Genomic DNA, 27277 nt, shown 5'->3' with positions numbered 1-27277 from the left:
GACTTCTGCACCAGCCAGCACTTGGGAGGCTGCTTGGAAGGAACACATTTGCTTATGTAAGGGATTTTTAGGCAACTGGTGAAGTTGGAGGGTTGGGGTAGGCTCTGTTCAGCAGATTGTCAAAGCTTCCTTTAGTCTGTTCTGTGACTATAGAATCCCCACCCTTTGGTGTCAACTTCAAGAGTCCCTTGTTAGCATTTTGTAAGGATGCCAGAGTACTGAGTAGGTATGAAGAGCCCATGGTTTACATCCATTTCTTTTTCCTCCGAGGCAGCAGCAGCAGCTCATGCTCTGATGTTGAAAGTGGTACCCGAGAGAACCAAGACTTGCTGAACTGTCTCATGCTAGCCTGGGTCTATCATGCTGTTCTGCCTTGGTTTGCCTCACCTCATAAATGGGCACAGAGCTCATACCTCTGTGCCTCTTGGGACTTAGGATCAGGGGCATAAAGCAACTGGTAGTCATGGGGGGAAATCAGAGCACGTCATCCTGGGGCCTTGGTGTGCTGACAGCATCCCTTCACTTGGCTGACAGAACAGCTCCCTCTGGGTAAGGAACTCACTAACTCTGCCTCCCAGTGGAGCCAATTGTAGGAGAGAAATCATAACCTCCCATCTGTCCGAAAAATGGAAGCCTGCTGGGAACAAGTGTGCCAGGCACCAGGGAACCAATCACTGTGTCAAAAGTTCGTTCGTTCGTGCTTTTCCGGGGATGGGTTCGCGGTCATTTTAATATCCCTCTGGGCTCCGCAACAAAACTTGGAAGACATAAAACTTGTCTGAAAAATGTGCTAACGAAGAATTCCAGGACAGGGGCAGTTTGGGAGCAGGTGGCAGGTGTGACAGCCCGATTTTGGATCCTGTTCTCCGGGCGCTTCAGGTGGCAGAGCCCAGAGCCCCCCTTCCCTGGCTCTAGGCATGGAGCTGCCCCGACTGTGCAGAAAGCACCGGGGTGTGGAAATGGTGGTCACACACTAATGTCCAAGCAGGAAGGGGCTGTTGCCACGCTAGGGTGGAGATGCTGAATGTAGCCCTTGGTGGCCAGTCAGCTGGAACTACTTCCTCCTCTCAAAGTGCCACTTGGACACTGTGCCCTGATGTGCATCCTGAAGCACAGGGGCTGCACTCAGAGCAAAGGCAGTCTGGGTCACGAATGCGTGTCAAAGCCCTGGCCTTGCTGCGCGGCAGACATGCTCCTCTGGGTTAAAATCCAGGGTTTGCCGGGCCTGGGAGTAGCACTCAGGAACACAAGGTGTTGTTAGACAGTCTCACCGGACCATGGAGAAGCGTGTCTAGAAAGTACACAAGCTTCTACAAGAGAGGCAGGTTGAGGACAGTCTCCAGGCTAGATGGAGACGGTATGGGTCAGACCTAAAGGACTTTTATTATCCCGAAGCCACAAGCAGGGCATTGATGCTGTGTATGGGTCTTCTGGCTGGCTGGTCATCGTGTTGTAGTGACCAATGGGAACGCCATAGCACGGAGAGACATTATTAGTGTGAGGGATGAACTAAAGAGCCACGTGTGGATAAGAGACCTGAAGAGAGGGTACAGTAGTGAAGCCTGTTGCAAGAGAAGTCCATTCCCCAGCATTTAACCCAGGTGCCTGCCATGTATTTGGCAAGACCTCAGTTTCCTGAGGAGAACCCCCCTAATAATAATAATAACAATAACAATAATAAAATACTTTCCCACCCTCCCACAGTTCTCAGAGGATGACGCACAGATAAATCACTTTGAACTTTCAGATGAAAGGTGTTCCATAAACCCGAGGGCTCATCAACTGTAATTGTTACGGTAATTATTTTAATGATGATAATGGGAGAATGGGGGGTGGTGGGGCAGGAAGGAAACCTCCCACTTTGAGACAAAGAGAAACTCTTCTGTTCAAACCTGTGCCACGCTTCTTTCGACTCCTGGGCTGACTTCATCCCCCTCCAACTGCCAATTCCTGGGCTGAAATATTATTTACTGCTTTCTTTTCCAATAAAACAATTATTTGTTCCACGGTTATCCTTCTCACTCACTCTCCACTATGTCTGGCTCGGCCCTGACAGCTCAGCCATGAACTGTTTACATGTCTCGCTCACCCGCCCAGAATCTGGTTCAGCTCCATTGACACTAAAGGCAGGAGCATTCTCTGTGTGTGAGGAATCAATTACTTCCGCTGACACTTCATTACAGGCCTTCACATCTTTGGATTCCAGATGGAGAGAAAAGGTGGTGGTGGTGGTGGTGGTGGTGACCCAAAGAGGGTGGTGAGCATGTGTGTGTGTGTGTGTGCCTGTGGGTGTGTGTGTATATGGTGTGTAGTGTGCATGTGTGTATGGTGTGGTGTGGGTATGGGTATGGTGTGTGCGTATGTGTGTGTGTGTATGTGGTGGGTATTGTATGTGTATGGTGTGTATATGTGTGTGTGATGTGGTTATGATGTGTGTGTGTGGTTATGTGGGGAGTGTGTATGGTGTGTGTGTGTGTGTGTGTGTGTGTGTGTGTATGTGGTGGGTATGGTATGTGTATGGTGAGTATATGGTGTGTATATGTACGTGTGATGTGGTTATGGTGTGTGTGTGTGGTTATGTGCGGAGTGTGTATGGTGTGTGTGTGTGTGTGTGTGTATGGTATGTGTGTGTGTGTATGGTGTGTGTATGGTGTGTATATGGTATGTATATGTGTGTGTGGTGTGGGTATGGTGTATGTGCGTGTAGTTGTGTGGGGAGTGTGTATGGTGTGTGTGTGTAGGAGTCCAAGGGAGGAGGCAGAGAGAGACTATTGACTGATCAGGCTGCCGGCTTGTCCTTGAAGACCTAGAAAGGCCTCTCTTTCCCTGACCGCCTTGCTGCATCCACTAGTGACCAAGTGGTAGGGAGGCTAAGCAAGGCTATAAAAAGCGGAAAGGAAAGGCTTACGGGACTGTCTACAGGAGTCAGGCCAGCATTCTGGTGTTGGACAGCCAGTGACACCGGCATACAGAGGCAGACCAGGGCCACCTGGCTTCCAATCCAGCCCTCCTGCAGTACAGGTGTGCTCTCCCTAGGCCTCAGTATTTCCTTCTGATCAGTGGGAATGATAGTGGTCCTGGGCCCACAGCTTGCTATGGGAGGTAAATGTAGACAATGTCTGATGCCTCTGAGACCGCCATGAATGTTTGCTATTGTCTAATTGATAATCTCCCCCACAAACATACATCTGGACCTCTAACATACAGAGCTGAAAAACTCATACAACTACCAAGATGTTTCTCTACAAAGGCATGGAAGAGAAGGGCATTGAGAAATCATGTGCTTTTCTGTTATCATGGGGTCCTCTCGAACCTAAGCCAAACCTGGCTCTATTTCTTTCTCCTTTTTCTTAGTTTCTTAAAAGTTAATTTTGACCCAACTAACTTTTTTTTTTCGTGGATTTTCCTTCTAGGAAAAAAACTTTTGATTATGTAAATTGAATACAGCCATCTATTCTGCAATCAACTGGGATGGGTTGTGAGCCAAAAGGTCTCATAACGCAGGGTGATTATGGAGGGTTGTTTATTATTATTATTATTATTATTATTATTATTATTATTATTATTATTTCTAAAAGATAAGACAAGGGCTGTGAGTGTGTGATGATTTATCTAGCCAGGAATAGAAAAATGGAATTAAGTTATCTCTTGAGTGTCTCCCATCAAGGTCTCGATTCCTCACTTCTAAAACAATCAAAAAGAGCGTATTTTTTTCTACGGGATTGAGGATTACAGGGACACACAAATCCCTCTGTAGAGAAGTCGAATGTCTTGACATGTTATCTCCCTTTCTCTGCTTTATCCCCTCCACACGTTTATCTGTCTCCCTGTCCCTCTGAATTTCTTAAGACAGCCTGCCAGTGTAATTAGATGGGAGAATTACATGGAGTTACATGGGGTGAGGTGCTGGCCCTCTGGGATCTCCAGGTTTCAAGAAGGTGCCAGGGTTGAGAGGCAGAGCAAGGGGGATCGTGTATGATAAAATCTCAAGTGATTTTCTCAATCAGAAGATAAAATGCATTGTTAAGAAAGACAGCCACAGTGAAGCTCGCTTGCATGGAGACAGTTGGGATTGCAACATCGCATATTTAAAAACAAGCAGCCAAAAATAACTGTTGTCCCAACTGCTCCTTTAACCTTGGTGAGAGGAGGAGAAAAATCTGTGGGGTGTTGTTTCCCACTTCTTGGGTGAGCTGAAGTGGTTGGGCAGCGGGAGTCCTTGGTCAAGGTTGTGGAGGACAGCCGGGTCAGCTGGTAGCTGGGCTCTGGCTAAAGGAACTGGTCTCATTATTGCACCACGCTCCCAGAGGTGGGTCTGTTTCTGTCATTAGGAGGGTTGTTGCAATATAGAAAAATACTAATGCTCACTGGATCCTCAGAGAATGGGGATATTTCTGTGGTGGGCAGGCAGTAAATCTGTCACAATGTCATGAGTAATCAACCCAAGGGTCCCTCCTGAGCCAGCATATGGCAGCCCCCTGCACCATGGAGACTGGCTCTGTGTTGACTTGAGGTGACCCCAGCTGAAGCCACACCTCCAACGGGGTAATTCGGTTTCTCGTGGAAGGAGAAGGGGTCCAGAGTCTGTGCAGGAGGAATAAGTGATTGAGGATTTAATCCAGCTTGTTACCTGGACTTTCCCAGAGCGGACCACACTCTCGGGCACTACACTCAGGACATCTGGACACAGGGAACAGACGCTACAATAATAAGAGGGTGGGGGCTCCAGAGGCTCCGTAATCTCACCCTTTCCTGCTTCCTGCCCTGGGTCCCTCTCCTAAGGAGCTGGTGGAAGTCGCCTGGCCAGGAAATAGAGTTAAGTAACATCATCAGGCACCTTTTGCCAGGAAGAGGGTTTATATCAACAAGTCACAAGGGCAACCTTCTACCCTAACTGGGGAGGGAAGGAAATGGAGGTCGGCCATCTTTATGACTGTGCTTCCCAGAGCTACCCACAGCCCTCTCTCTTCAGGCTATTCAGTGCGCCACCCTCTGCCCTGACCGTTAGCCATGCACAGCCCCCTTTGCCTGCCTGACGTCTCGAGGGTCAGTATAGGAAACACCTCTTCCAGGGAGCCTCCCTGGATTTTCTAGCCTAGGCTGGTATATGGACTCATATACCAGGCTCCCATCATGTCACAGTCATAGCACACAGTGTGGGAGAGGGGAAGGCAGGCAACGTAATAGTAAAGAATACAGACTGGAAAGTAGGGTTCAAATCCCTTCCCAGCCCCTTCACAGGGCAGGACCTAAGACCACTTGCTTGAGCTCTGTGAGGCCATGTTTCATTATCTGCAAGCAGGAAAGAGGGGTGGCCACGTCACATGCCTTCCTGTCACTATTAATTAAGACAGAGACTGCCAAGTGCCAATCTACTGCCAGGCTCAGAAGTACTGTGCCAGCTGGGGCAGCTTGACCTCACCACCTCCTACTCTGGAACCCCAAGGTCTACCAGGTCAAAGGGTACGGTATACCAACCTCTGTATTTCCAAAACTGGCCCTCAAGCTCAGCACTAAATAGGTGCTTTGTTAGGCACTGCCTAGGCACAGAGTGAATGGCCCATGGTCATTTTGTGGGTGACAGACCCAAGTTTGAATAGCCAGTGACATTTATAGCCTAGACTTTTATCATCTTTATGTCACTGCTTTGTAATCTCTGATGGAAGAACGGGGAAACCAGACCTGCCTGCCCTCCAACACAGTTCATATCACACCTACCTATGCCTTGGCACAATCAATGGCAGAACATCAATAAAACAAGCTTCGGCACACACCTCCTCAGGTCCCTCCAGGGCTGGGTGCTGCAGTTCAGAGATGGTACTGTGCCACTGGAGCGTTTACCCACTCAGAACGCAAAGTGATTATGTAGGAAGAGATAGTCAAGTCGAGGTGGCTTGGAGCAGCAGCTAGTAAAAGGCACATAGAGGGAGCAAGGAGCCCAGGAGAAGAGTGGCCAGGGAGGGTGGGACAGTGTGTGCAGTGGGAGCTCAGGGTCCTCATAGAGATGGAAGGCTGTGTTCGGTTGCTGGGAATATTGGATGTTTACCCGGCACAAGGAAACACTAATCGTTTGGCGGGGGACGGGGGAGACCAGATTATTGAGGTCTGGTTTCTTTTCTCTGTTTAACATAAGCATTAATTTATCAATCCTGGAATCTGCTACTTGTTTTAAAATATAGTCACCTACTGTGAGAGGACAGACACATCTTCTCAGACTTAAAGGATCCCTCTGCAGTTGAGTAAACACAAGAGTATCTTGTTTAGCTAGGACACTTGGCCAGAGGCCAAATGCCCATTTCCATATTGTAGCAGACTGGGTGGGTGGGTGGGTGGGGAGGAGAAGGAACCACAATCTAAACCAACACTGAGAACTATGGGTGCTGTGTCATGCTCAGTCAGGGAAGGTGGGTGGGTGGGGGGGGGGCTCAGTCTTTAGAAAGCCTTTACTCTGCTGTGATCTTGGCTGAATGGAGCAAATACAAATTGTTGGCCTTGAATTTGCACTGGCTTAAGGTTGAAATTTTTGAGCCCCAGGACCTAATCTTTAGCTTAGGCAGTGAAGATTTTTCTACAGCAAAATTGATACACATGCAAAAAATAAAAAAATAAAAATTCAAAAGAAGTCAGAAGGCTGTAGGAGGAAGGCTCCTCACAACAAGAACTAATAGCAAGAATACCAGGAGAAAGGGCTGGAGAGATGGCTCCGTGGTTAAGAGCACTCACTGGCTGCTCTTCCAGAGGACCTGAGTTCAGTTCCCAGCAACCACATGGCGGCTCATGACCATCTGTAATGAGATCTGGCGCCCTCTTCTGGCCTGCAGGGACATATGCGGAGCACTTATACATAAAATATAAATAAATAAATAAATAAATTTCAAAGGAATACCAGGAAAAAATAGTCTCAAGTTTCCCATGATAGCCTGCAGAGGCATTTAACATGCTTGCTAACTTATTGTAATGACATAAATGGGCACAACAAAATAGTTGCTGTCATGGTTTTGAGGAAGGGGTAAACTGATGGCTTAGAAGTTGAAAAGCTCAACAAAAACTCAGATGTGAACTGAAGAGGACAAGAGTTCTGTTCACAGCACCAACATCAGGCAGTTCACAACGAGGTCCTGCGCCCTCTCCTGACCTCTGTCGGTACTGCACTCCAGTGCACACTTCCTCAAGTTAAGTCAGTTCCAAAGAGAACATTACTTGGCCTCCATCGCTCAGGAAGAAGTGAAGTTTAGAATTACTGTCCTGAATCATCAAGAACGAAAAATGACTCTCCTTAACTGTTGACTCTGTTTAAGAAAATAGGGAAGTGTGGCATGTGATTTAAAACGCTCTGGGACTTTTTCACTAAGGAACTCCACCCAGGAAAACACCGTTCTTCAATAGTGTTCATTTTGACATGAATGAGGTATTTTGCTCTGAATCTAAGTAGACTTGCGTGTGAGGTTGCTGGCCTAAGAAATGTACTTGTATGGCTTCCTAGTGGCTTTTGAACTTCCTAAAAATATTTTCAAGATACCTATTTGGTAAGCTCTTGTTCTTTCAAGGAACTAGCTCTTGATTATAGTTACTTTTGGTTGTAGTTACTAGTGGTGTGTGTGTGTGTGTGTGTGTGTGTGTGTGTGTGTGTGTGTGTGTGTGGCCTGCTTGAAGACTGAAGAATAAGTTGTGCAGGATGGCATGTTGGTAAGTGTTTTAAAAATATGCACAGTTCAAACTTTAGAAATGGAAAAATACTCAGCCTCGTGTGTATGTGTTTCTAAAACCATAACATCGAACTCTCTGGCTGATGACTCAAGCGAATGGCCTCTCTGTCTGCCGAGGCGGCAGCCTCCTGGTATCTTCTGCTCCCAGGGGGGATGAATTGGATTCTCTCTCTCTTTGCCCAGACAGCCCTGAGTCCTGTCTTTTTGTCCCTGGGCACAGGCAGCTGGCAACACCACAGTGGCCTTTGCTTCTGCCTCTAGTTGCTACCTGGTCCCTGGGACAGTTGCTTAGGGTTTGGCTCCCTGTGGATAGCCTGAGGGAGGAGGCAGGCAAAGCTAACAGAGAGGGTGGCTTTGCTTGTGAGTGAAATTTTCCGAGCAGACAGCAAGCTTCAGTGGAACAAAATGAACGAGCAAGGGTCAGGAAAAGATTCCGTCTGGGGTTTGCTCAGTAACAGCCTTGACCTTGGGGGTGGGGATTTTAAGGCATAGAAAGACAAAGGGTTAGGTGCCACACACCAGAATAATCCTTCCTGCCAGGGCCCAGGTCTGGGGTCAAAGGGCAGTTTTTCTAGGCAATTCCATGGACAGAAAGCAGAAGAGAAAATGTGGGCAGCCTTTTCTCCTCACTTCTGCTTTCTGCTGAGAGCTGTTGCCCACCCACAGAAGGGCAGCTGAGGCAGTTTTCTGTTGGAAGAGGCACCCCGTAAGCTTTGAGGTAGACAATTAAACATGTCCCCAAGATGTGAAGAGAGAGGAGGCTGATTTCCTTTGATAGCAAATGCTTTACAAACCCAGGGGCTCTTTGGAGGAAAAAAAAATGCAGTGTGGAAGAGCAGAAGTTGTAAAGAGTATACGAACAAGACAGAACTTCCAGGATTTAATGAGATGAAATGTTCCTTTCCCAAGAAAGTAAAGTGAGGCATGGGGAGAGGCAAGCCCCTTATTTGGCAGGCAAATGATCATGAGCAAGGAGGCTGAGAGACCAGATACGGCCTTCTAAACATAAAAATTAATGAGAGAGACAGAGAATAGGGAATGGGGGACCGGTGGTGGGGGACTCAGAGAAGGCTAAGTGGGTGAAGTTTAACCTGAGAGGAGCTTTGCTGACAGTTTGGCATGGGGGGAGGAGGAGAGGGGGAAGGGGGGGGGAATAGATTCCAGAAAGATTTTTTTTCTGACCTCTTCGACCTTTTAGGTTGAAGCCAGCAGCATGGATGGGGAGTGGGGAGGAAAACAGGAAGCGGCTTAGGAAGGCTGAGAAGCTGGGAGATAGCCTGGAACTTGCCTACTTCCTCCCTTCAGACTCCAGCAAGGGTGAGGCTTGTGTCCTTTCTGCTGACCAGTGCTCCACACCAGGTTCTCCCTACCCTGGAGGATGGGTCCTGGGGCTGGAGTATGCTTCCTTAGCCTTTTAGTCTTCCCAATATATTTGGAACTTTGATCAGTGCCATCTGGATCCAACCTTCTAAAAAGCTGGGCCCTTTTCCTCTGTCATCGTGAATATCCATAAAATGGCCTCTTAGCAATTTCCCCTAGAGATTTTGCTGGTATCAGCAGAACCAAATCTGGCCCTCCATCCAGAGAGGTGCTTAGTCAAATTTCTCTGAGCTCATTCTCAAGCACCCTGTACATTATACTTCAGTTGACGCCAACCCTTCTGCAGCCTCGCCAAAGGCTCCAGGACCCAAAATACCTTTCACAGAAACCGTTCTAACCCGAAATCTTTGTGAAGTTCACCGCTGGGGAAGTGGAAGCCCATGGACGCTGAGTCAATGTGTCTAGCGTGTCTGTGTAACACAGATAAAAGGGAACGGATCTGCTAGGACATCCAGGCAGCCAAGACTGGCCCTGGAATTAGAAACCCCATCCTGTGACTCTCGGTCATGTGCGGCATCCATCCGGGAAACTCTGATTTTCAACCCAGACTACCTCCTGTAAGAAGGAAACCATTCTGTAGGTGCAAAGTGGTCCTGGGAGGGTAATAATGACAAGGGTTCCCCGGGCCTCAGAGTTTAGCACTAGTTACAGACAGCTCTTGTTTCCTTTGGAGGAAGTCTGGCCTGGCCCGAAGCCTGTGTGCAATGGAGGCCAGGGGTATCACCTGCTTTCTTATACCTGTCCCACAAGCTGTCCCCTTATTAATTATTCAGGGCTCACAATTCCTCGGTCGCAGTAACGCTCAGAATGCTTGTTCATCATGTGAACACTGAACGCTTACCAGAGCTTGTGGTTAAAGACCCAAACTGCCATTGGCCCGAACACTTTCACTTTTGATTCACGAGGAAACACCTAGGGTAGAGCTTTAATAACCACTCAGCCATCTCTATGCTTCACACGACTACTCAGCCTGCTTCCCCACCCAGCCGAGGGCGGCATCTCCAAAGCAGCTGTCTAGCTTGTTCACATTTCCAAGCTGGCTAAACTGATGTCCTGTGGCAAGGTCAGCTGAGTCACCTTGAGTGACTGACTACACTTCTCTGTGCCTTAGTGTTCTCGTGTTAAAATGGAGGTCATGGTGGCATGGACTTCCCAGGGCCATCGTGAGAACTGAGTGGCTTAATCATTCGCGGAGCAATTAGAACTGTGTTTGTAGAACAAATCCATACCTGCATCTTTGATAGTAACCTGGGCAGCGCAGACATCAAGAATCAATTGGAGACTTAAATCTGCCTTCATCAACCCAGTACTTCTTGCTCTTTTAAAGCAATGAGCAGCCCCCTCAGAAAGAAATAAGCCAATCCCTAGTCTTGGATATATTTGAGGGTCCAGCTACTATTTTACTTGGGAAGCTGGTGGGGCTCCCAGAGAAGGCAGCAGTTGAAATGGGGGAGCTCTCCAAGGGGAGGTAAACCATAGAGCCAATAAGTGGAGTTTTGTAGCCCACTTCCTGCCCCCATGGACACTCTTCCCCACTGCCAACTTTTGCAGATAGGGCGCCACTGTTTTCTCTACCTTATTCCAGTGGCTGGGACCCACAACTGCCCTTCATGGGCCAAATAGAAGGGCAGTGGCCAGATGTGCGTGTCCCCATCCGCGGGGCTGTGCTTACTTGCAATCATGTTTCTCGATTTCGAAGTGAGGGTTGAAGTTGAGGACGATCTTCTGGTTGGGTTCCGGTGCGTACACAACCCACTCACAGTTCTGGTGGGACGGGTAGTCCTGGGGATAACCCGGGGAGGTGATGTAGCCGGCATCCTTGGAATTCAGCCGACCTCCACAGGGAGGGTCTGGAAGAGAGGCAAACAGCACCAGAGGACTTGAGATACGCTCCAGCAGCCTCCCTCGGCCTTTCCTCTCCACCCCAATGACTATTTTACAGACCTTTTATGGCAGTCCAGGAGACTAACCTATTTATTCATTCAGTGGAAGAGATTATTTCAGCTCTTCACTCCTCGTAGCCACCCAACGCCCCCCACACCACACACACACACACACACACACACACACTCATACACACAATCCAGAAGATGGTCATAAGTATTCCAATTACAAGGCTGGAGATTATAAAAATAAGAGTATACTCTTAAGAAGTCTGCCTTTTCCTGTCTCCCTTTCTTGACCATCTTCCTCTCTTCCTTCAAGCCTCCTATCTCTTTCTTTGTCTCATAAGTCCTTCATTTTATTGGGTGTCTCCTAGCCCAGCACAGGGAGCCAGCAGCCGGGCTCCAGGAACTGACAGTCGTGGTTTTGTGGGTACTAACCCACAAGCCTGGCAACAATTACAAGAGGTGGAAGGAGGCACTTTCAGCTTTGGGCCAAAACAGGCCCTAGAGTGTGATTTCAGCTTGTTTTTAAAGAACCCCCACCCCCCCCCCCAAACATTGAATTCCACGCACACCACAGATTTGATTTATTATTTCATTATACACCCAGTGGAAGGCTCTGTATCGGAGGATCCCTGGCTCCGATCTCAGCTTTTCCACAAAGGTGCTTTGTGTTGGGCAGACCAGACGCCTTAGCTTTCTGCCTACTGTCTGTCCCTCTGGCTCCATGGCCACCAGAGTGTGCTGGTGCTTCTGGAAAGGGAGAGGCAGGGGAAGAGAGGGCTCTCCCCCACCCCCGGAGGTAAACAGAAGGGAAGGGGCAACCTTCAAAGGTTGAAATGGTAGGTGATGACATTTCAAGATTCTCATCTATCCAGGAGGGGACGTCTGCCATCCTTAGCAGGGGTTCTTGGGAAATAGTGGGGTTCGCTTAATACTCCAGTTAGAGCAGAGGGGCACAGGAGACACGGAAGTGTTCTGAAACCTCTCAGAGCTGTTTGTGAGCGTTGTGTGTCTCTGAGCATCAATCACGATTTAATACCGCCATCTGCATGGACCAGCATGGGCCCGTGAATTATGTATTACAGCTCAGCAGACACCCTCTAGGACGGGGGTCTTTCTCCTGTGTTCCCTCAAAGAGGGAATGGGTCATGCATTTTTAACTCTACAGGTGCACTTTAGCAGCCCCTGTGTCTGTTGGCATTACTGTCTCCCAGCCCTCTGCTGCGGACTGCCAGCCTGACAGGCTTTAAATGCATAAATGATAGGCATGCTGCACAATGGTGGTGGGACACAAATCCACACAAGTAGCCTTTTTGGCATCTAGCTTCCAAGGGCTCAAACTGTGCCGAGTTCAACTGCCCAGAATCTAATGGATTCAGGTCCATTTCCTACTGGGTAGAAAACAAAAGTGAGCCGTTTCCTCGGGCTAACAGCTACAGTATCATCCTCTACCTAATGACCCTGCATCCTCCCCAGGCCTGGAGGACAATGGGTCCATCCCTTCCACCCAGATGCTTCCACCTCCCCTCCCCTGCCTCTGCAGCCCATGCCTGCAGGCTGTGCAGGCTCCCCCAGAGCACTCCCCCAACGCAGGTACCAGTATCTTGCAGCTGGTCACATGGTGGCCCATCAGTCTAGGCTTTGGTAGGTGAAAGAGGCTGGTAGACGCCCTCTGATGAGGCAGACATGTGGGTACTTAGAGCCGGCACTTAGCTCACTAGCTCTTTTGTCAAAGGAGCAGAGGAAAGAATGTTCTGCTTGGGCCAGCCCCCTGCCAGTTTTTTTTTTTTTTCTCAGAAAACTGCCCGGCCTCACCCCCAAACCATGCTTTGTGCCTTGGAACTCATGGGAGAAAGTTGAGCAGAGCTCCTATTTAGTAACCTTATGATTTCCCCATCATGTAAGCCCCCTGCCCTGCTTCTCGCCAATTACTCATTTTGTTTGTTTGTTTGTTTGTTTTCGAGACAGGGTTTCTCTCTGTAGTTTTGGTGCCTGTCCTGGATCTTGCTCTCTAGACCAGGCTGGCCTCGAACTCACAGAGATCTGCCTGCCTCTGCCTCCTGAGTGCTGGGATTCAAGGCGTGGGCCACCAATGCAAATCCCAGAACCCCAGGCTTTCTGCATCTAGACCATGCACACAGATCAGCAATGGAATCAGGAACAAAACTTCCTCCCAGAAAGGTTTCATTTCTTATCTGCACTCAGCCTAATTACTGCCCCACAACAGAAATTTTGCTTAACTCTACCCTGCTCTGTAGCCAATAGTCTGCACTCCTGCTGTTGAAATTTATTAACTGAAAGAAAAAAGAAAACCCTACCGCTTTCCCCTGTTCCCACCCCGCCATCAATTCTTTATCAGAAGAAAATCAAGACACTTAATGAAATATCTGTGGACTCGTTAACATCTGCCTCAGTTGTGTGTTGTTAACCCTTTCAATACCCATACATTTATAAATGGACACTCTTGCTTAGGCTGCATTCACACTCAGAAGCACACACACATAGATCCTGAGCTCCCATCAATTACATACACGTATCAGTAATTCACACTTCAGTCCTGTACACACGTTTTCACCCTCTCATAAAATAATCACACATCATTTGCACAGACATATATCCACAAAGATAAATACTAGAATTTCTGTCTTTATTTTTCTTGGAGAGAACCAAATTCTTGAAAGGCAGCAGTAAAAACTATAAAGAAAACACACTAAATCCTTCTAAGTCTCTTCTTGATAATTGATCTTTTCATTTCTAGATTGCAGTGGGGGGGTGGGGGGGGGGGGGGGGGTTGCATGTATTAAGTACAAGCTTGCCCCAGTAAGAATTAGCTAGAATGTCTTGTGAAGAGCTAGATCATCCATTACTTTGTGGGCCTTTATTGTGCTCCCAAAGAACTTCATAAACGCTTTCTGTCTTGTTTTAGAGCCATCAAACCAAGTGGAGAGAAAGTTGAACTCAAGGGCAAACCCTAAGGGCCAGTCTTACTCAGGGAGGGAACCAGACCCTGCTAAGGTTGGAGCCACGGAGCCTGTTTGGTGAGTTGACAAGGGAGTTCATTTTGCAACTATTTTGTGCACACCTTTCACCTGGGGCGAATTTATTTCCCAAAGAGGAGGAGGGAGGGAAGCCTGAGGGGTGAGCTGGGCAGGTCAGGGGTCAGTGGGAGAGAGGACCTGGTGAGACACCGCTACACATAACTTCTAGGGAAGAGAAAGCTAACTCCTACAGTCTCAGAGTTTAGATTTTTCCCTCATAGTGAATACTTCAGTGCTTTTACTTGAAAAGTAAAATGCCAATTTTTTTTTTCTCTAAATTTCTACATCTCTGCTCATATCACGCAGTTGAGCACCATCTAATAGGCCTATGGGTTTCCTGATATCGCCCCCCACCCCCACTGAACATTAAAGAATTTCCTACTCCTTCACTTAGGCTCTCCTAGAGAGCCTGAATTAAGACAGAGCTCCTTAGTAATATTTGATTTTGAGGAGATATTAAAAAAGTGCAGAAGACAAACTCTTATAAATCTAGTCTGCCATCTAGGAAAGTTAATTGGAGTTGTTTTAAAGGAAAATGGTGTTGCCTGAATTTGATGATAAAACTCAGGGCAGACTGTGGTGAGGATTTTGCCTTTTTTTTTTTTTAAGATTTATTTATTTTGTATGTGTTATATGCACGAGAGCTTTGCCTACATGTATGTATGTGCACCACATATATGCCTGGAGTCCTTGGAGGCCAGAAGAGGGCACCTGATCTCCTGGAACTCTCCTGGAGTTACAGATGGGTGTAAGTGACCATGTGGGTGCTGGGAACTGAACCTGAGTCCTCTCTGAAAGAGCCGAAAGTCCTCTTCACCAGCCATCTCTCCAGCGCCTGGTTCTGAGCTCCTTTAATAATAAGAATTCTGATGGCTTGCTCCAACACCTGTGACCACAGATGGAGCCTGTATAGACCCCTAGGTTAGTAGACTGGAAAGAAAGCATGAATAGGGACATTTGGTAGTTGGCTGACTCTGGGAGTAGTGAGGTAACTGTCAAAGGTGTGTGTGTGTGTGTGTGTGTGTGTGTGTGTGTGTGTGTGTGTGTGTGTTGACTGAGCGGTGGAGGTGAGCGCTTGACATTGGTAAAAAGAGGGGAGAAGCTTACTTCTTACTTGAGTGGGGCCTCCCGGGGTCTCACCTTTATATATTTAATCCAGTGTGGACTGTAGTAGGTATGTAGTTGTCATATATATTTCAAGACAGGGTTTCTCTGTGTAGTTTTAGTTCCTGTCCTGGAACTCGCTCTGTAGCCCAGGCTGGCCTCGAACTCACAGAGATCCACCTGCTTCTGCCTCCTGAGTGCTGCGATTCAAGGCGTGCGCCGCCGCCGCCACCACCACCTGACAGCTGTCCCAATGTAGGTAAAAAAGAGAAACTCTCCTTGGATGCTCCCAGGAAAGGAACCAGAAAGCTCAGAAAGTCACTTTGGCTTCTAGGCTCTCCCCTCATTTCTCATGGGATTCTCTGGGACCTCCTGGATCTGTTTGAAACCCATTGGGCTTGGATCTCTGTGACTTTAAAGTGCCACAAAGACAAGAGGGTAGATTAGAGACATCTACTTCTCCTGTGGGTAACCCCCACTTCTCTGTGGTTCCCCCTTCCACGATTTCAGTTATTTGTGGTCAAAGACATTGCCATACCTTGATGACCCTCCTTCTGGCACATAGTTAGGTCAGCAGCAGCCTAACACTGCTGCTAAGTCCTTCTTAGTTATTGACTTCTTTACATGAGAACACATGGAATCATTGATAGAAGAGCACATTCACAACAGTAGACAGAGGATACATAGATGATAGGTAGGCTATACATTTACATAACCTTTTATTGTGGTATGCTATTGTAATTGTTATATTTTATTGTTAGCTATTATTAATCTTTTAGTGTGCTTCATTTATAAATTAAACATTGTCACAGGTACATATGCATAGGAAAACATGTAGTCTATTGTGTTGGGCACTATCCATGGTTTCAAGCATCTGTTGGGAGTGCAGAACCATTCCTCGCAGGCATGGAGGGGCTACTGGATGCCTGAGGGTCACTGTGTACCACATCACTTCCCTTGGAAACTTTTTACAACTTAGTCTTTACTCACAACACAATCCCGTCCTGCTCTTAATCCAACATTACTTCCATCTAATTATTCATAGCAAGGCAAAGAAGATGCTCTTCTTCCCCTGCTTAAAAACGGGAGGTGGCCACCTTCTCCTATCACTGGCTGTTCCTGGACGGTTAACTGGAAAACGCTGAGTGAGGATAAAGAGCCTCATAATCAAATCTAGTTACACCACTGGCAAGCTGTATGGCCTTGGGCAAGTGAGTCCACCATGCTGAGACTTTCCCCTCTCCTTTGAAAGACTATTTCCAGTTCTAAAATTCAAAGCCCATACCATGAGGTGGGGGAGAGTTCCTATCACCTGATGAGTGACCTCAAATTCCTCAAATTCAAAGGGGTCTCTTCTTCCTGAGACAATAAGGTGTTGCCCTTTGGTTCATTTATTTGGTAAGGCAGAAACCAAATGCTAGGGTCTCCACTTGAGCATGCCTGTCTTGCATTATGGAGAGTCTGAATGTCTCTTTTAATCACATTGGCTGTATTGATGTGAGCTTCTGAACTGGCACTTTGGCTGCTTGTTTATAAATAGTATGGACACACAGCTCCTTGTGTGAGCATGTCAACATCAGGGATGCATGGAGAAAGATCTAGAATAACATCATCAAATCCCCCACCCAGACCATCTAAGTCCTTTGCTTGGGGTTTTAGCCAAATTTTGTTCACTGACTCAGGATAAGCTTCCTTGAAGAGTTATTTCTTCGAGCTGAGGCTAGATTTTGTTTTATTCAAAGTGACTTCAGCCTGTCACAAGACAGTCTCATAAAATCCATATCTTGGCTTGAGCTGGGAAGAAATGAGCCAATCCATCAGCCCAGGAATGCGGCCATTTGACCACTTCCTCAGGCAACTGGGGTGTGTGTGTGTGTGTGTGTGTGTGTGTGTGTGTGTGTGTGTGCAATCTCCTCAATTTATGAGGCCGGGTGGCAGTGAGCAATGGACTCCCGGAGGTACGGAAAATGAGAATCCCCATGAACGTTTGCAGTGATAAAGTTCAAAATCTGAATAAAAGAACCATCTGGGATGGGAGGAAAGACAAGGAACCAGAAGCAGGAGAGGAAGTCAGCACATGTGCAAGGAAGGCAGGAAGAAATGAAACAAACCCTGCTCTTCCACATCTCCCACTCGCCTAGGCCACAACTGGAAGACAGGGCTGGAAGTAGGGGACCTTGGGAACGCCTCCTTCCCTTCGATTTGGATGCTAAAAATGACCCGTCACTTAGTCGGAAAAATGTAGGTTTGACGTGATTACCTTCCCTGACCTTGAATCATGCCACCTGTGGTAACCTTGTTATTTGTCATCTTATATCATAAACAAATGCAATTCCAATAGGGCAGCCGATATAATATCATTAGTTTGTATTTATGTCCTCTCTTTTCCAGACCTCACTGCAAATGCAGTTTTGATGCCATTGATGAGAGATCTGGGATTACAAATCCTGACCGTTTTAACAGACATTTGGGAAAGGAAACAGAAGGATAATCTTGAGGTCTCTCCAAACACCAAAGGAAGGGAGGGGGAGCTAATAAAAAATATATATATATTTTCAGTTATTTTGATGAACTAAAGATTAGGTTGAAATGTCAATTGCTCCCTTTGGTTAGCACATGAAACTTGAACTCCCTGGCCTTGCAAATTGGGCCTTGCATTCAGCCCAAGCCACTGTTTCTAACTTTATTGGCAGTTATTTCTAACCATGTATTCTAAACTACAGCTTCCCTAAACAAACCAGTGAGCATGACTCTGCTCCCACTTCCCTTCTCCCCTGAAGGTGTTCTTTGCTGGAAATCTCACCCATAGAGGACCCTTCTTCACCTCCACACCAGGAGTGTCAGGGACTACCCATCCCTTCTCTGTACCTCAAAAGCTGGAAGAGTTCATGACCTTATCCACTCTGCTACACCACCAGCCACCTGAGGCCAAGGATCCTTCCCCATCCATCCTTGGCAAGTCCTATGCGATCAAACCCAGCATCTTTCTCAACTGTCAGATTCAATGAGATTTCTCCAATTAAGGAATTAAGATGGAACTAGAATAATGCTATTTTATTGTAATAGAGTATCACTAGATATCAAAAATTCATTCTACCACAAATTATAAAACATCAGCCACTACCCTTCCCTTCCTATCGTCAACTGTTAATAAATACAGATTTTAAAATGGTGGATTAATTATCTGGGGTAATAACATGAAGGCATAGACCAAGGTGGACTTAATGTGAACTAGATCTCCAAGGACACCCTAAGTTTAGGTCATGATGAAGTTCAGTGGATGCACATGTTATATCTAGCAGTAGCAAACATAATATTTTTTCTGAAGCTTTTTGTTGATTGTTTATCATTTGTTGTTCCTTCTCGAGACTTCCAAATACTTGTTTATCAGTAGCATTGGCAAGACACAAAACTACAGCAGCGTCATCAGTGAGCCGTTGCTGGTAGTGGGTTTTCACCTACGTGACTTCAACTCTCCTCCCTCCACTCAATCTGTCCTGTGCCTTTATCTCTGGCTCCTACTATGCCTTCAGGGTACATCTGTTTTATTTTCCCCCATTTATTCTCACAATTATTATTATCATTTGGTCCAGTAATTTGCAATTCCCTTTATCTTCTTCAAGGACTGGCTCTCTCCAGAACCTAATCGCTACTTATCAGAACATCTTTAGGGGCTGGGAGCAGGGTACCAGATCTCTCTCTCTCTCTCTCTCTCTCTCTCTCTCTCTCTCGCTCTGTCTCTCTCCCTCTCCCTCTCCCTCAGATGGCCAAGGAGCCCTGTATACTGCAAGCTACTGGGAAGAACTTCCCTTTATTCCCACTCACCCCCTCTTTTTTTTTCTGGATTAGATTATGCCTTTTTTTATGAAGACCTAGAGGGAAATGGGACTATTAAGGGTCTTGCTGGGTAAAAGCTATTTTGTTTTTCTGACGACTTTTTTTTTTTTTTTTTTTTTTGAGTTCAGTTGCTGAGGGGACTTGATGCCAGAGGAGAAGTTATTACAAATTTGAAAGAGTGCCTTATATACAGCATTCCCTGCTGAGCACACTTTCAGTCAGGAAGGATGGAAAGGGGTGAGGGAGGGGAGGAACAGAAAGAAAAAAAAAAGACAGATTTAAGGGTGGGGGGGGCAAGAACATGGAAAATAGAAAATGGAGGAAAAAGGATGCAAAGAGGAGACATCCCTTTGCTGACATGAGATCCAGCGGGAGGGACCGACCGGCCTGTGAAGAACTAACTTTGTCAAGGAGATAAGCCACCAGTGCTCACAAAACCCAGACAAAGGTTTAGTGAGAGAGCCGCTGAGCATGAATCGATCTCATAAAAATAAAACAAACTTCCCACAGTTGTTGGAGAGTTTGTGTGAGCATGAGATGGTTAGCCCCACCGTGGTTGCCTCCAAGATGGAATGACGTCAGAGTAGGTTCATCAAGCATCAAGTCTATGTGATGCCATGCAGCACAGCCACCCTGAGTAGGGACTGTTACCAAACACACCTTTTACAGATAAGGAAACTGAGGCACAAGGCCATTCAGTGCTCTGGTAGCACAGAGCACTTAGAAGAAGACAGGGCTGGCAACTGGCTGAGCTGGACTGTGAACCTGGACGACGTGGCTCCCAGTTAATGAGACGCCAAGCAATCCAACGCCAGTGCTCTCAAGCTCCAGTGACACTTAGTGGTGGCACTTAGGGAAAGATAAATATTTTGCCCCATTCAACACTCCTTTTCTCTGCCCATGCCAGTGACTGGCCAGTGTGAACAATGAGGGATGTGTTCAAGGCTGGGTGTGAGCAGCCTGGAGCACTCACGCCTTCTCCATTGCGGGCACACACACAGGCTCCCTGGCTCCCTGTTATGTGGGGTGCTCTTCCTGTATTCTGGAAGCTCTGCGTGGGGTGTGGGGGAGGGTGGTAGGATGCTCAGGTCTGCAGTCACGTTTCACAGCATCACAGATTTTTTTTTTTTTTTTGTCAACACCCATCCCTCCCCTTTCTTCTCCGGCCTGCAGCAGCATCTTTGTCCCAACTGCCACATTGTTATTGTTCTACTGGAGAGAAGCAGCATTTTCAGAAATGGGGGATTTATTTTTATAGCACAGCTGGTCTGCCAAAGGTCACATAATTTGGCAACATTCCCAGTGGTTAAAAATTAATTTCTCCTTATTAATACAACCAAGGTCCCATAGGATAGGGGCTCAGTCTTATCTAAACTTGACAGCTTCCTAAACCTTTAGAAGCTTTCTCCTGGGCCAGCCACAGGACAAGGCCAGTGTGTCCTGGAATCCAACCCCACTAAACCTTGCTTGGGAATGAAACTGTTAATTATTGGGCCCTTTCTCTATAAGGCAGATAGAGTCTTGAGAAATGCAATAGGACCCTAGAGTTGGAGGAGTGAGGGGCATGGGACACACACAACTTCTGAAGTGTCTTCCAGAAATGGGTTAATCCTCTTCAAAAGCTAGCAGTAGGTAAATCCTTTCCTAGAAGGAGCAGGACAATGGCTAACTCCTAGGGCTCAAAAAACACATCTGCCATTCAAGGTGGATACCTCATCTGGCAAGTGATGGCCAGATGATAAGATACCTCAGATATGTTCATGTTGCCATGAACTTCTGCTCCGAGGTCACTTTTTAGGACTCCTTCGTTGAAGGAATTTCAAATGTGTGATGCTTGTCAAAAGACATAACAGTAAATTTGGTTCTGGGTAAATTAGCTTTCCTATTTGATTCGCAATCCTGCAACTTGTCATTCTGTAGAAGGAACAAGGCTCCTATCCGCTAAGCAGGGGTAGGGTGGGGGTGTTTTATAGAGAAGATGGCTGTGGAAACAAGGTCTGGCCAGTCACTCTCCTTACCTGGATAGGGCAAAGGGGACTTCAAATCCAACTGACTCAGATTACAAAGCCTCCTTCTCATCGGTTGCTGGGACTCTGCCGTTTTGTTTTTATTTTTAAATAGGCCCAGTTCAGAGTTCAGTTGGAAACATGGCCAAGATTTAGCACAAGGGCCTCCAATTGGATTTGGGCTCATCTGCTGGCTGGTGAAAGGGCCAATCAGCGACAATACCATTTCACTTAGCAAGCTTTATGCCTTCTACAAAGGAAAAAAAAAAAAAACTCACCTTCTTATCTTTCCAAACTGGATCTTTGGGGAACATGTTCTGAAAACTGCCAGTGAGCCTGGCTCTGGAATTCAGTCCACTCAGAAATGTCCCACACTTGGTCAGTTCACTCTTTTAATTACTTGAATGAAGAGTTGAAGGAGATGGCAAACACCTGGGGCCTCAGCTTCCTTCCTCCCTTCCCCCACTGCTCCCCGCCTCCCCCTCCCCAGTAACTGTTGCTTGCACTCACGCCTCATTGCATAGCAACTGGCCCTTGCACTCTTCACTTTTCCTAGACCTAGAAGGTGGAACCCTAAGAACGCCCGTCCATTGAACAGCAGGGGGCTGGAGCCATTTGGTAGACGGCAGGGGTCCTGTCCCGAGAGCCCAGCCTCGCGTCCCTGCAGCTTTCCAATCTCACACTTTGCCAGTCCGGTGCTCTGAGAGCTCGGTGGGATGACATAAAACCCCACACTGGAGGCGCTGCTGGGCACTCGCTCTTCTACCTGGTGCATCCTGGACAAGTAAGGGCTTGCCTAAAGAAAGCCCTGTGGGGCGCTGTCCTCTGTTTTACACTGTGTACTCAGTTGGCAACTGGTTACCGCCTCACCGCCTCCAGTACTCGCTTCTGGGGAAAAGGTGACTGGGCACTTATTTAATGAGGGCAGGAGACCAGTCCCCAGAGCTCTGAGTAGGCTGTCTGTTAGGAATCCGGGAGTTTACAGTTTTACTTGTAAATGATTAGACCCATCCGCGGCCATGGAACGTTTTGGGGGAGACAGTCTGAAACACTCATCAAACCCCATATCAAGTCCTTGGACTATCCCTGCAGCTCTTAGTGGATTTGTTTGACCTCGGACCTGTCTCCCACAGCCAATTTACACCTCTTATCTGATCACCCAGCTCAGACTGAAGGTTGAATTGACCGAGTCAGCCCGTGTCCATGGCAATGGTGTTAAAGGCCACCACAGATCAAAGCTCTCCTGGAGTAAGAAAGAAGGGGGGAGATGGTTATGGGGGATCTGGCTTCTTTTGGCCCCAAGCCATGGGTCTCGTGGGGCTGGGGGGAGGGGGGCGCAGATAGTAAGCCTGGGAGTTGCCACCTTCTGAAGAGCCCACAGCAGGAACCGAGCGATTTCCTGGGTAGAAAGCAAGCCCCAGCGGATCCATTCTAGCACAGCAGTTTACTGGCCCGGCGCTGCTGGGAACGGCTAGGAAGGGCTAGCGCCAGGGGGCTCTCCTCTCTGTCAGAAACTGAAAAGAAAGGAGGCAGAGGGAGAGCCAAGCAGGGAGTCCACGCCAATAAACCCGAGCGTCCACTCCCTTCCAGAAGAAATTCAACCGGAGCCGCAGAAGCTGCGGCAAAGGGTAGGAGGATCGGTTAAGAGATCTGGAAAGCTGATTCCACTGTCCACCCCCACCCGACCTCCCAGCCCCCGAAGATTTTCAGAGTGTCGCTCAATCCGTTCCACGTCCCCTCACACACGCAACGCCCACCTTAGGACAGTCGATCGACTTGTGCCCTCCACCCTGATGCTGCCCTAGGGGCTAGTGGGACACACTAGCGACGCAGCCAGTCCGAGGCGAAGGGTGGGGGCAGCCGTTTAATCACTGCGCGCCTCGCCTCCATTAACTTGTGCTGATATTAAAAAGAAATCAATCAGGGAAACTAAAGCATCGGTCGTGAACACTGTATTTTTTTCCCCCACGTGGACACGGGCTGCCAGGAAAAGGGGGTGGTGGTGGTGCGCAACCCACCAGCAGGTAACTGCAGTGGCTGCTCTGGAGGACAGCCGCAGCCACCACCTAACTTTCTGGCACTGGGCAGCATCAGGGAAATGCCGCAGGCTTCTACCCGGGGGTGTCCTTACTCGGGAGGAGGAAGAGGAGGAGGAGGAGGAGGAGGAGGAGGAGGAGGAGGAGGAGGAGGAGGAAGACCGGCCTGGAGAAGTCCTAGGCGGCCAATTTAGTAGAGGCTGTAGCCTTGGTTCTGCTTTTGCTGGAAATATTTTTTTGCCTAATAGAATGTTTATGGATTGCTCAGCTCTGTTTCTGCTGCGTAGCCCAAACAAATCGATGCGGCGGTAGGGACCGTTCTGGGGGATGGGGGGTGTGGGGTGGGAGCGCTGGGGGGCGCCCACGTCTCGGCCACGTGGATGCCCGCGCCGCGTGCTCTTCACCTGTTCCTGCGCTCTGGCGGACGCTAGCCGCACTGTGCTCCCGCAGGCTGTGCAAGTGGCGCGCATTCCTGCGGCTTAGGCTGCCTAGCTGCTTCCCGCCTCTCTCCGCCCTCGGTGCTGCAATCCCATCCGGGCTTCCTGCCTCCCCGGCCTGGCTAGCGCGGGGATCTTTCGGCCTCAGGCCCCCAGCCTCTCTACAAGCCAGTTCTCTAGGGGCTGCGGCGAGCTTGCAGAGCCTTGTGCAGCGTGGGGGGCAGGAGGGGGCGCTCCGAGCTGGCCCAGCCCAGCTGCCCAGAGTTCGGCAGCCCCCGGCCGGAGGCTACGTGCCTGGGAGCGGGGATGCACAGTGCCCACATCGCCTTCCAGCGGCCAGAGACCGCCCGGGTATTTGCTCAGTTGCCCCTATGTGTGCCCGCCACCTTCTTTCCTGGCTTCCTTCTCGGAATAGGTTCCCGCTGCCGCCGTAGTGCCGGGACCAACCCACCTCCTGGCGGGCGCACATGGGGTGAGTCAGAGGTCTAGCTTGGCCTCGCCCTTAGCCACCCGGACTAAGTCTCTGGGTACCAATCAGTTGCTCCTTTGACACCGTGACCGGCAATCGGTCGCCTTTTCGGGGGACTCGGATAATATCTACTCTGGGCGGGTCCCGGGTCCCACCCCGGGTCCGAGATTGCCCGCCGGTTTAGTGGGTGACCTGCTTCGCACTCCGCGCTTTAGAGCTTCTCTGGAAGTGACGCAGCGAGAGCAGGGATTGGGATGGGAGGGGGCTCTGCAGAGAGCGCGGGAGGCAGGTGGCAGAGCAGGAGTGGGTCCGAGCGGGTGTCGTACACACACACACACACACACACACACACACACACACACACACACACTCATACTCCACGCGGCGCTCAGGGACAGATGTGCGAACATCTGGGATAGGAGATGGTTCCCGAGTCTTCACAATCCCTTTCGCTCCGCACATCACAGGGAGCCTGAAGTTGTATGCGTGGTGTGTGTGCCCGTGGGCGCCCACTCGCACAGCTCGGCCTACCGGAGTCCGCTCCTGAATACATAATATACCGTGGGCATTCTCAAGGAGCGCGCGCGCGCGTGTGTGTGCGCGCGCACAGACATATAGACACATATCCAGCAAACCACACACATACATAATTTACGCAGCATTCAGGTTCATGGGAGGTAATTTAATTTCAATTCAAGCTGGGAATTCAGAATTAAGGCAAGACCGAATGCGAGGCCCAGAATTTTCCCCAGGACGGACCTGCACCCATCCTTTAGCTCATGCTTACAGCTGCCTGTAGGGCCAGTTACCGCAGAGAAGGAGCTGGAAAGACTTGGATTTGAGTCTCAAAGGCATGCCCCGCTCCCCGCCCCCCCAACAAACCCTCAAAAGACAGCAAAAATAAAAGCCATATATCTCCCACATAAGTGGCTGTAGGTGTGTGTTGGGAAAGGGGCAAGAAGCTTGGCCGATACTAAGCTTTCTCCTCAGGACCCGCTAAGCACGGTGCGTGCGGGGATGCCAGGGTGGCTGTAGGGAGCCAGTCCCAGCACTGCGGCTGGCTGTCACCTCCCAAGCGCCTGGAGGTAAAAGCCCTTCTCTTAGTTTTTGTTATTACCTTCCTCTCTCCTTCCCCTCACCATTTCCTTGGTAGATGGAATCCCATTCACAATCACCTGTAGCAGCAGCTGCTAAGAGTTTCCTCAGGTTCCAGACACTGTCTTAGAGCAGAGAAAAGCATCCCCTCCCAACACACACCCCCCCGAAGCAATTCCTAGGAGGAAGAACCGCATTCCCTGAGACCAGAGACCTGTTTTCAGGGAGGTATCCCTTGCCGCACTCCACAAAGGCCGGCCCTGGACTATCCTAGGCCCTACTGTGCTTATCTCTACAGCCTGTGTCCACACACCCTTTCGGGCAGTGCTTGAGACGAAATTCCACTCAAAAGTTTCTAACCACTTCACAAGACCGAGAGACCTTCGAGGGGCATGCAGTTTCTTTTATCTTTTAGTAAAATTTTAAAGAACATGATTTGCTTTCCCAGAAAACACATGGATTCAGGATAGAGTGGGGACTACCAACTGCCCACGGGAAAGCCCCATCTCAGCCACAAGCTAACTTGCTCCACCAGCTTCAGCCCTCAGATTCTGGGATGTACCCACCCATTCTGCAAAGAATCCACACATCTGAAAACCAAAGCTAGACTCTTGCTTTCTTCTCCCCCAAGCCCTTCAGCTAACATTGCTCAATGTAGCTAAGTAGAGGGAATGTAAATGATTTATATTTCACTGGCTAGGTTGAAGAAACTCAAGGGAGATGTGTTCTGCTTCAAGACAGGAAAAAAAAAAAATCCCCAAAACTGTAATGCAAAGGCTTTGTAGTATTTTTAAACCTTTGATTCAGTCCATATGTGACATCTGAACACCGCCAAATTCTGTTACAAAACACACACACACACACACACACACACACACACACACACACACACTCCTAGCAAGAGAGAAAAGTTGGGTTTAGCAGCCCTGGTGGTGTAAAGAGGGTCGGCTGAGTTCTCCCTTTAAATTATTGAATATTGAGGGAGCTTCCTCCTGAGCGGTTTTGCGTGGCCTCTCTGCGTTAGCAGTAAGTAGCCTTTAAAGGGGGGGGGGCATGTAAAAATAATAGGAAAACTTTGAGGGGGCTTACCTGGTTGGCTTCTCACTTTGTGTCCTGAAAAGTACAGAGCTAAGAAAACCCAGGTAAGAGGGAACATATCCATTTTTGAAAGAGAGGCTTTCTCCAGGGCTAGGCTTGTGGAATCTCGTATAATTATGTCTTTGTGTTTTTCCTCTCTCTAATTTTCTTCCTTGTAGTGTCTTCTGTAAAGGTCTCTAATGGCCAGCGTTTCCCTCCTGGGTCCTGGTGGCCCGTCTGTCTTCACCTTTAATTCTTGCTGGAATCCCCACCTCACTAGGAGATAGCTTCTGGAATCAGCAAAGAAGGGAGCAAGCTGGGATAAGCGGGGGACCGGTTTTTCTCTTCAAACCCAAACGCGTGTATGTTCTCTCCAGTTCCTCAAAGTGTCATTTCCTTTATCCTACAACATCACGAGGGGTTCCCGAAAGCCAAGCGTAAAATAATAGTAATAATAATAAAAATCAAAGCCAAGACTTGCCCTGGGCATTACACAGCCCCTAGGCAGCTGTGTGATCTCAGAGGCGCAAACTGACACAGGTTCCCCCCGGCACCCGGGACACACACGCGGGCAGAGGCACCGACCGCTGGACAGGCGGAGTGGGAGGCAGCCAGCCTCCGGGCTCTCGTCCTCGCCGGGTTCCCTTAAGCGGGAGCCTCCCCCGGCGGCTACACCCGCTTGGCCAGTCTCTCGAGGGGAGCGCGAGGCAGGAAGCGGCGGCTGCCGGTGCTGCTGGTGCTGCTGCGGGTGCGGCGGCGGCGGCGGCGGCGGCGGTGGCTGGGATCGCCCGCGAGTGTACGAGCGGCTCTCCGAGTTCGCTGGCGCCCGCCCTCACCTCCACCTCGCCCAGCGGCCGGCCGAGTGTCTGCGCTGCTGAGGATGTGCCGGGGGCGGGCTGCGGGCTGATGCCTCGCTCGCCTCCTCTGCCTCCCCTCCGGCTCCCCCCTCGCCTTTTCAGGCCGAGCAGCATGTGGATGTCAGAGCCGCGGCAGAGCGATCCGATTACGCGCCGGCTCAGGGCCCGCCCCTTCTGTGTTCCTGATTAAAGAGGCAGCGGCGGAGACGCGCGGCGCAGAGCCCGGGGCCGCGGCACCCAGCTCGGGCGGGGCGCTGGTGGCTCACAAGCCCGCGGCCGCACGATCAAAGTTAAGGTGCCTCGCACCCCGCCGCCCCTCGGCCAGCCCCGCACCTCCCTCCGGCCC

At 49.1% G+C, this 27277-nt stretch overlaps 1 protein-coding gene across 3 annotated transcripts in view; it reads right to left on the bottom strand.

Annotated features, from left to right (window-relative positions):
* Nrp2 (neuropilin 2) overlaps positions 1 to 27029 on the bottom strand; it is a 114697-nt gene extending 87668 nt beyond the window's left edge. The window contains exons 1-2 of one of the 3 annotated variants that reach the window (XM_036172725.1): positions 26087 to 27029; positions 10759 to 10936 (exon numbers count right to left, since the gene is read on the bottom strand). In XM_036172725.1, coding sequence (XP_036028618.1) covers positions 10759 to 10936; positions 26087 to 26159 — 251 coding nt within the window. In that variant the 5' untranslated portion in view covers positions 26160 to 27029. The remainder of the gene's footprint in view (positions 1 to 10758; positions 10937 to 26086) is intronic. The other 2 variants (XM_036172726.1, XM_036172727.1) reach the window with 2 other exon arrangements.
* Between the last annotated feature and the right edge of the window lie 248 nt (positions 27030 to 27277).

This window comes from Onychomys torridus, chromosome 23, assembly GCF_903995425.1.
Source record: "Onychomys torridus chromosome 23, mOncTor1.1, whole genome shotgun sequence".
NCBI classification, from domain to species: Eukaryota; Metazoa; Chordata; class Mammalia; order Rodentia; family Cricetidae; genus Onychomys; species Onychomys torridus.
The sequence above is the reverse complement of the archived record's forward strand: the minus strand, read 5'-3'. Positions and strand labels throughout refer to the sequence as shown.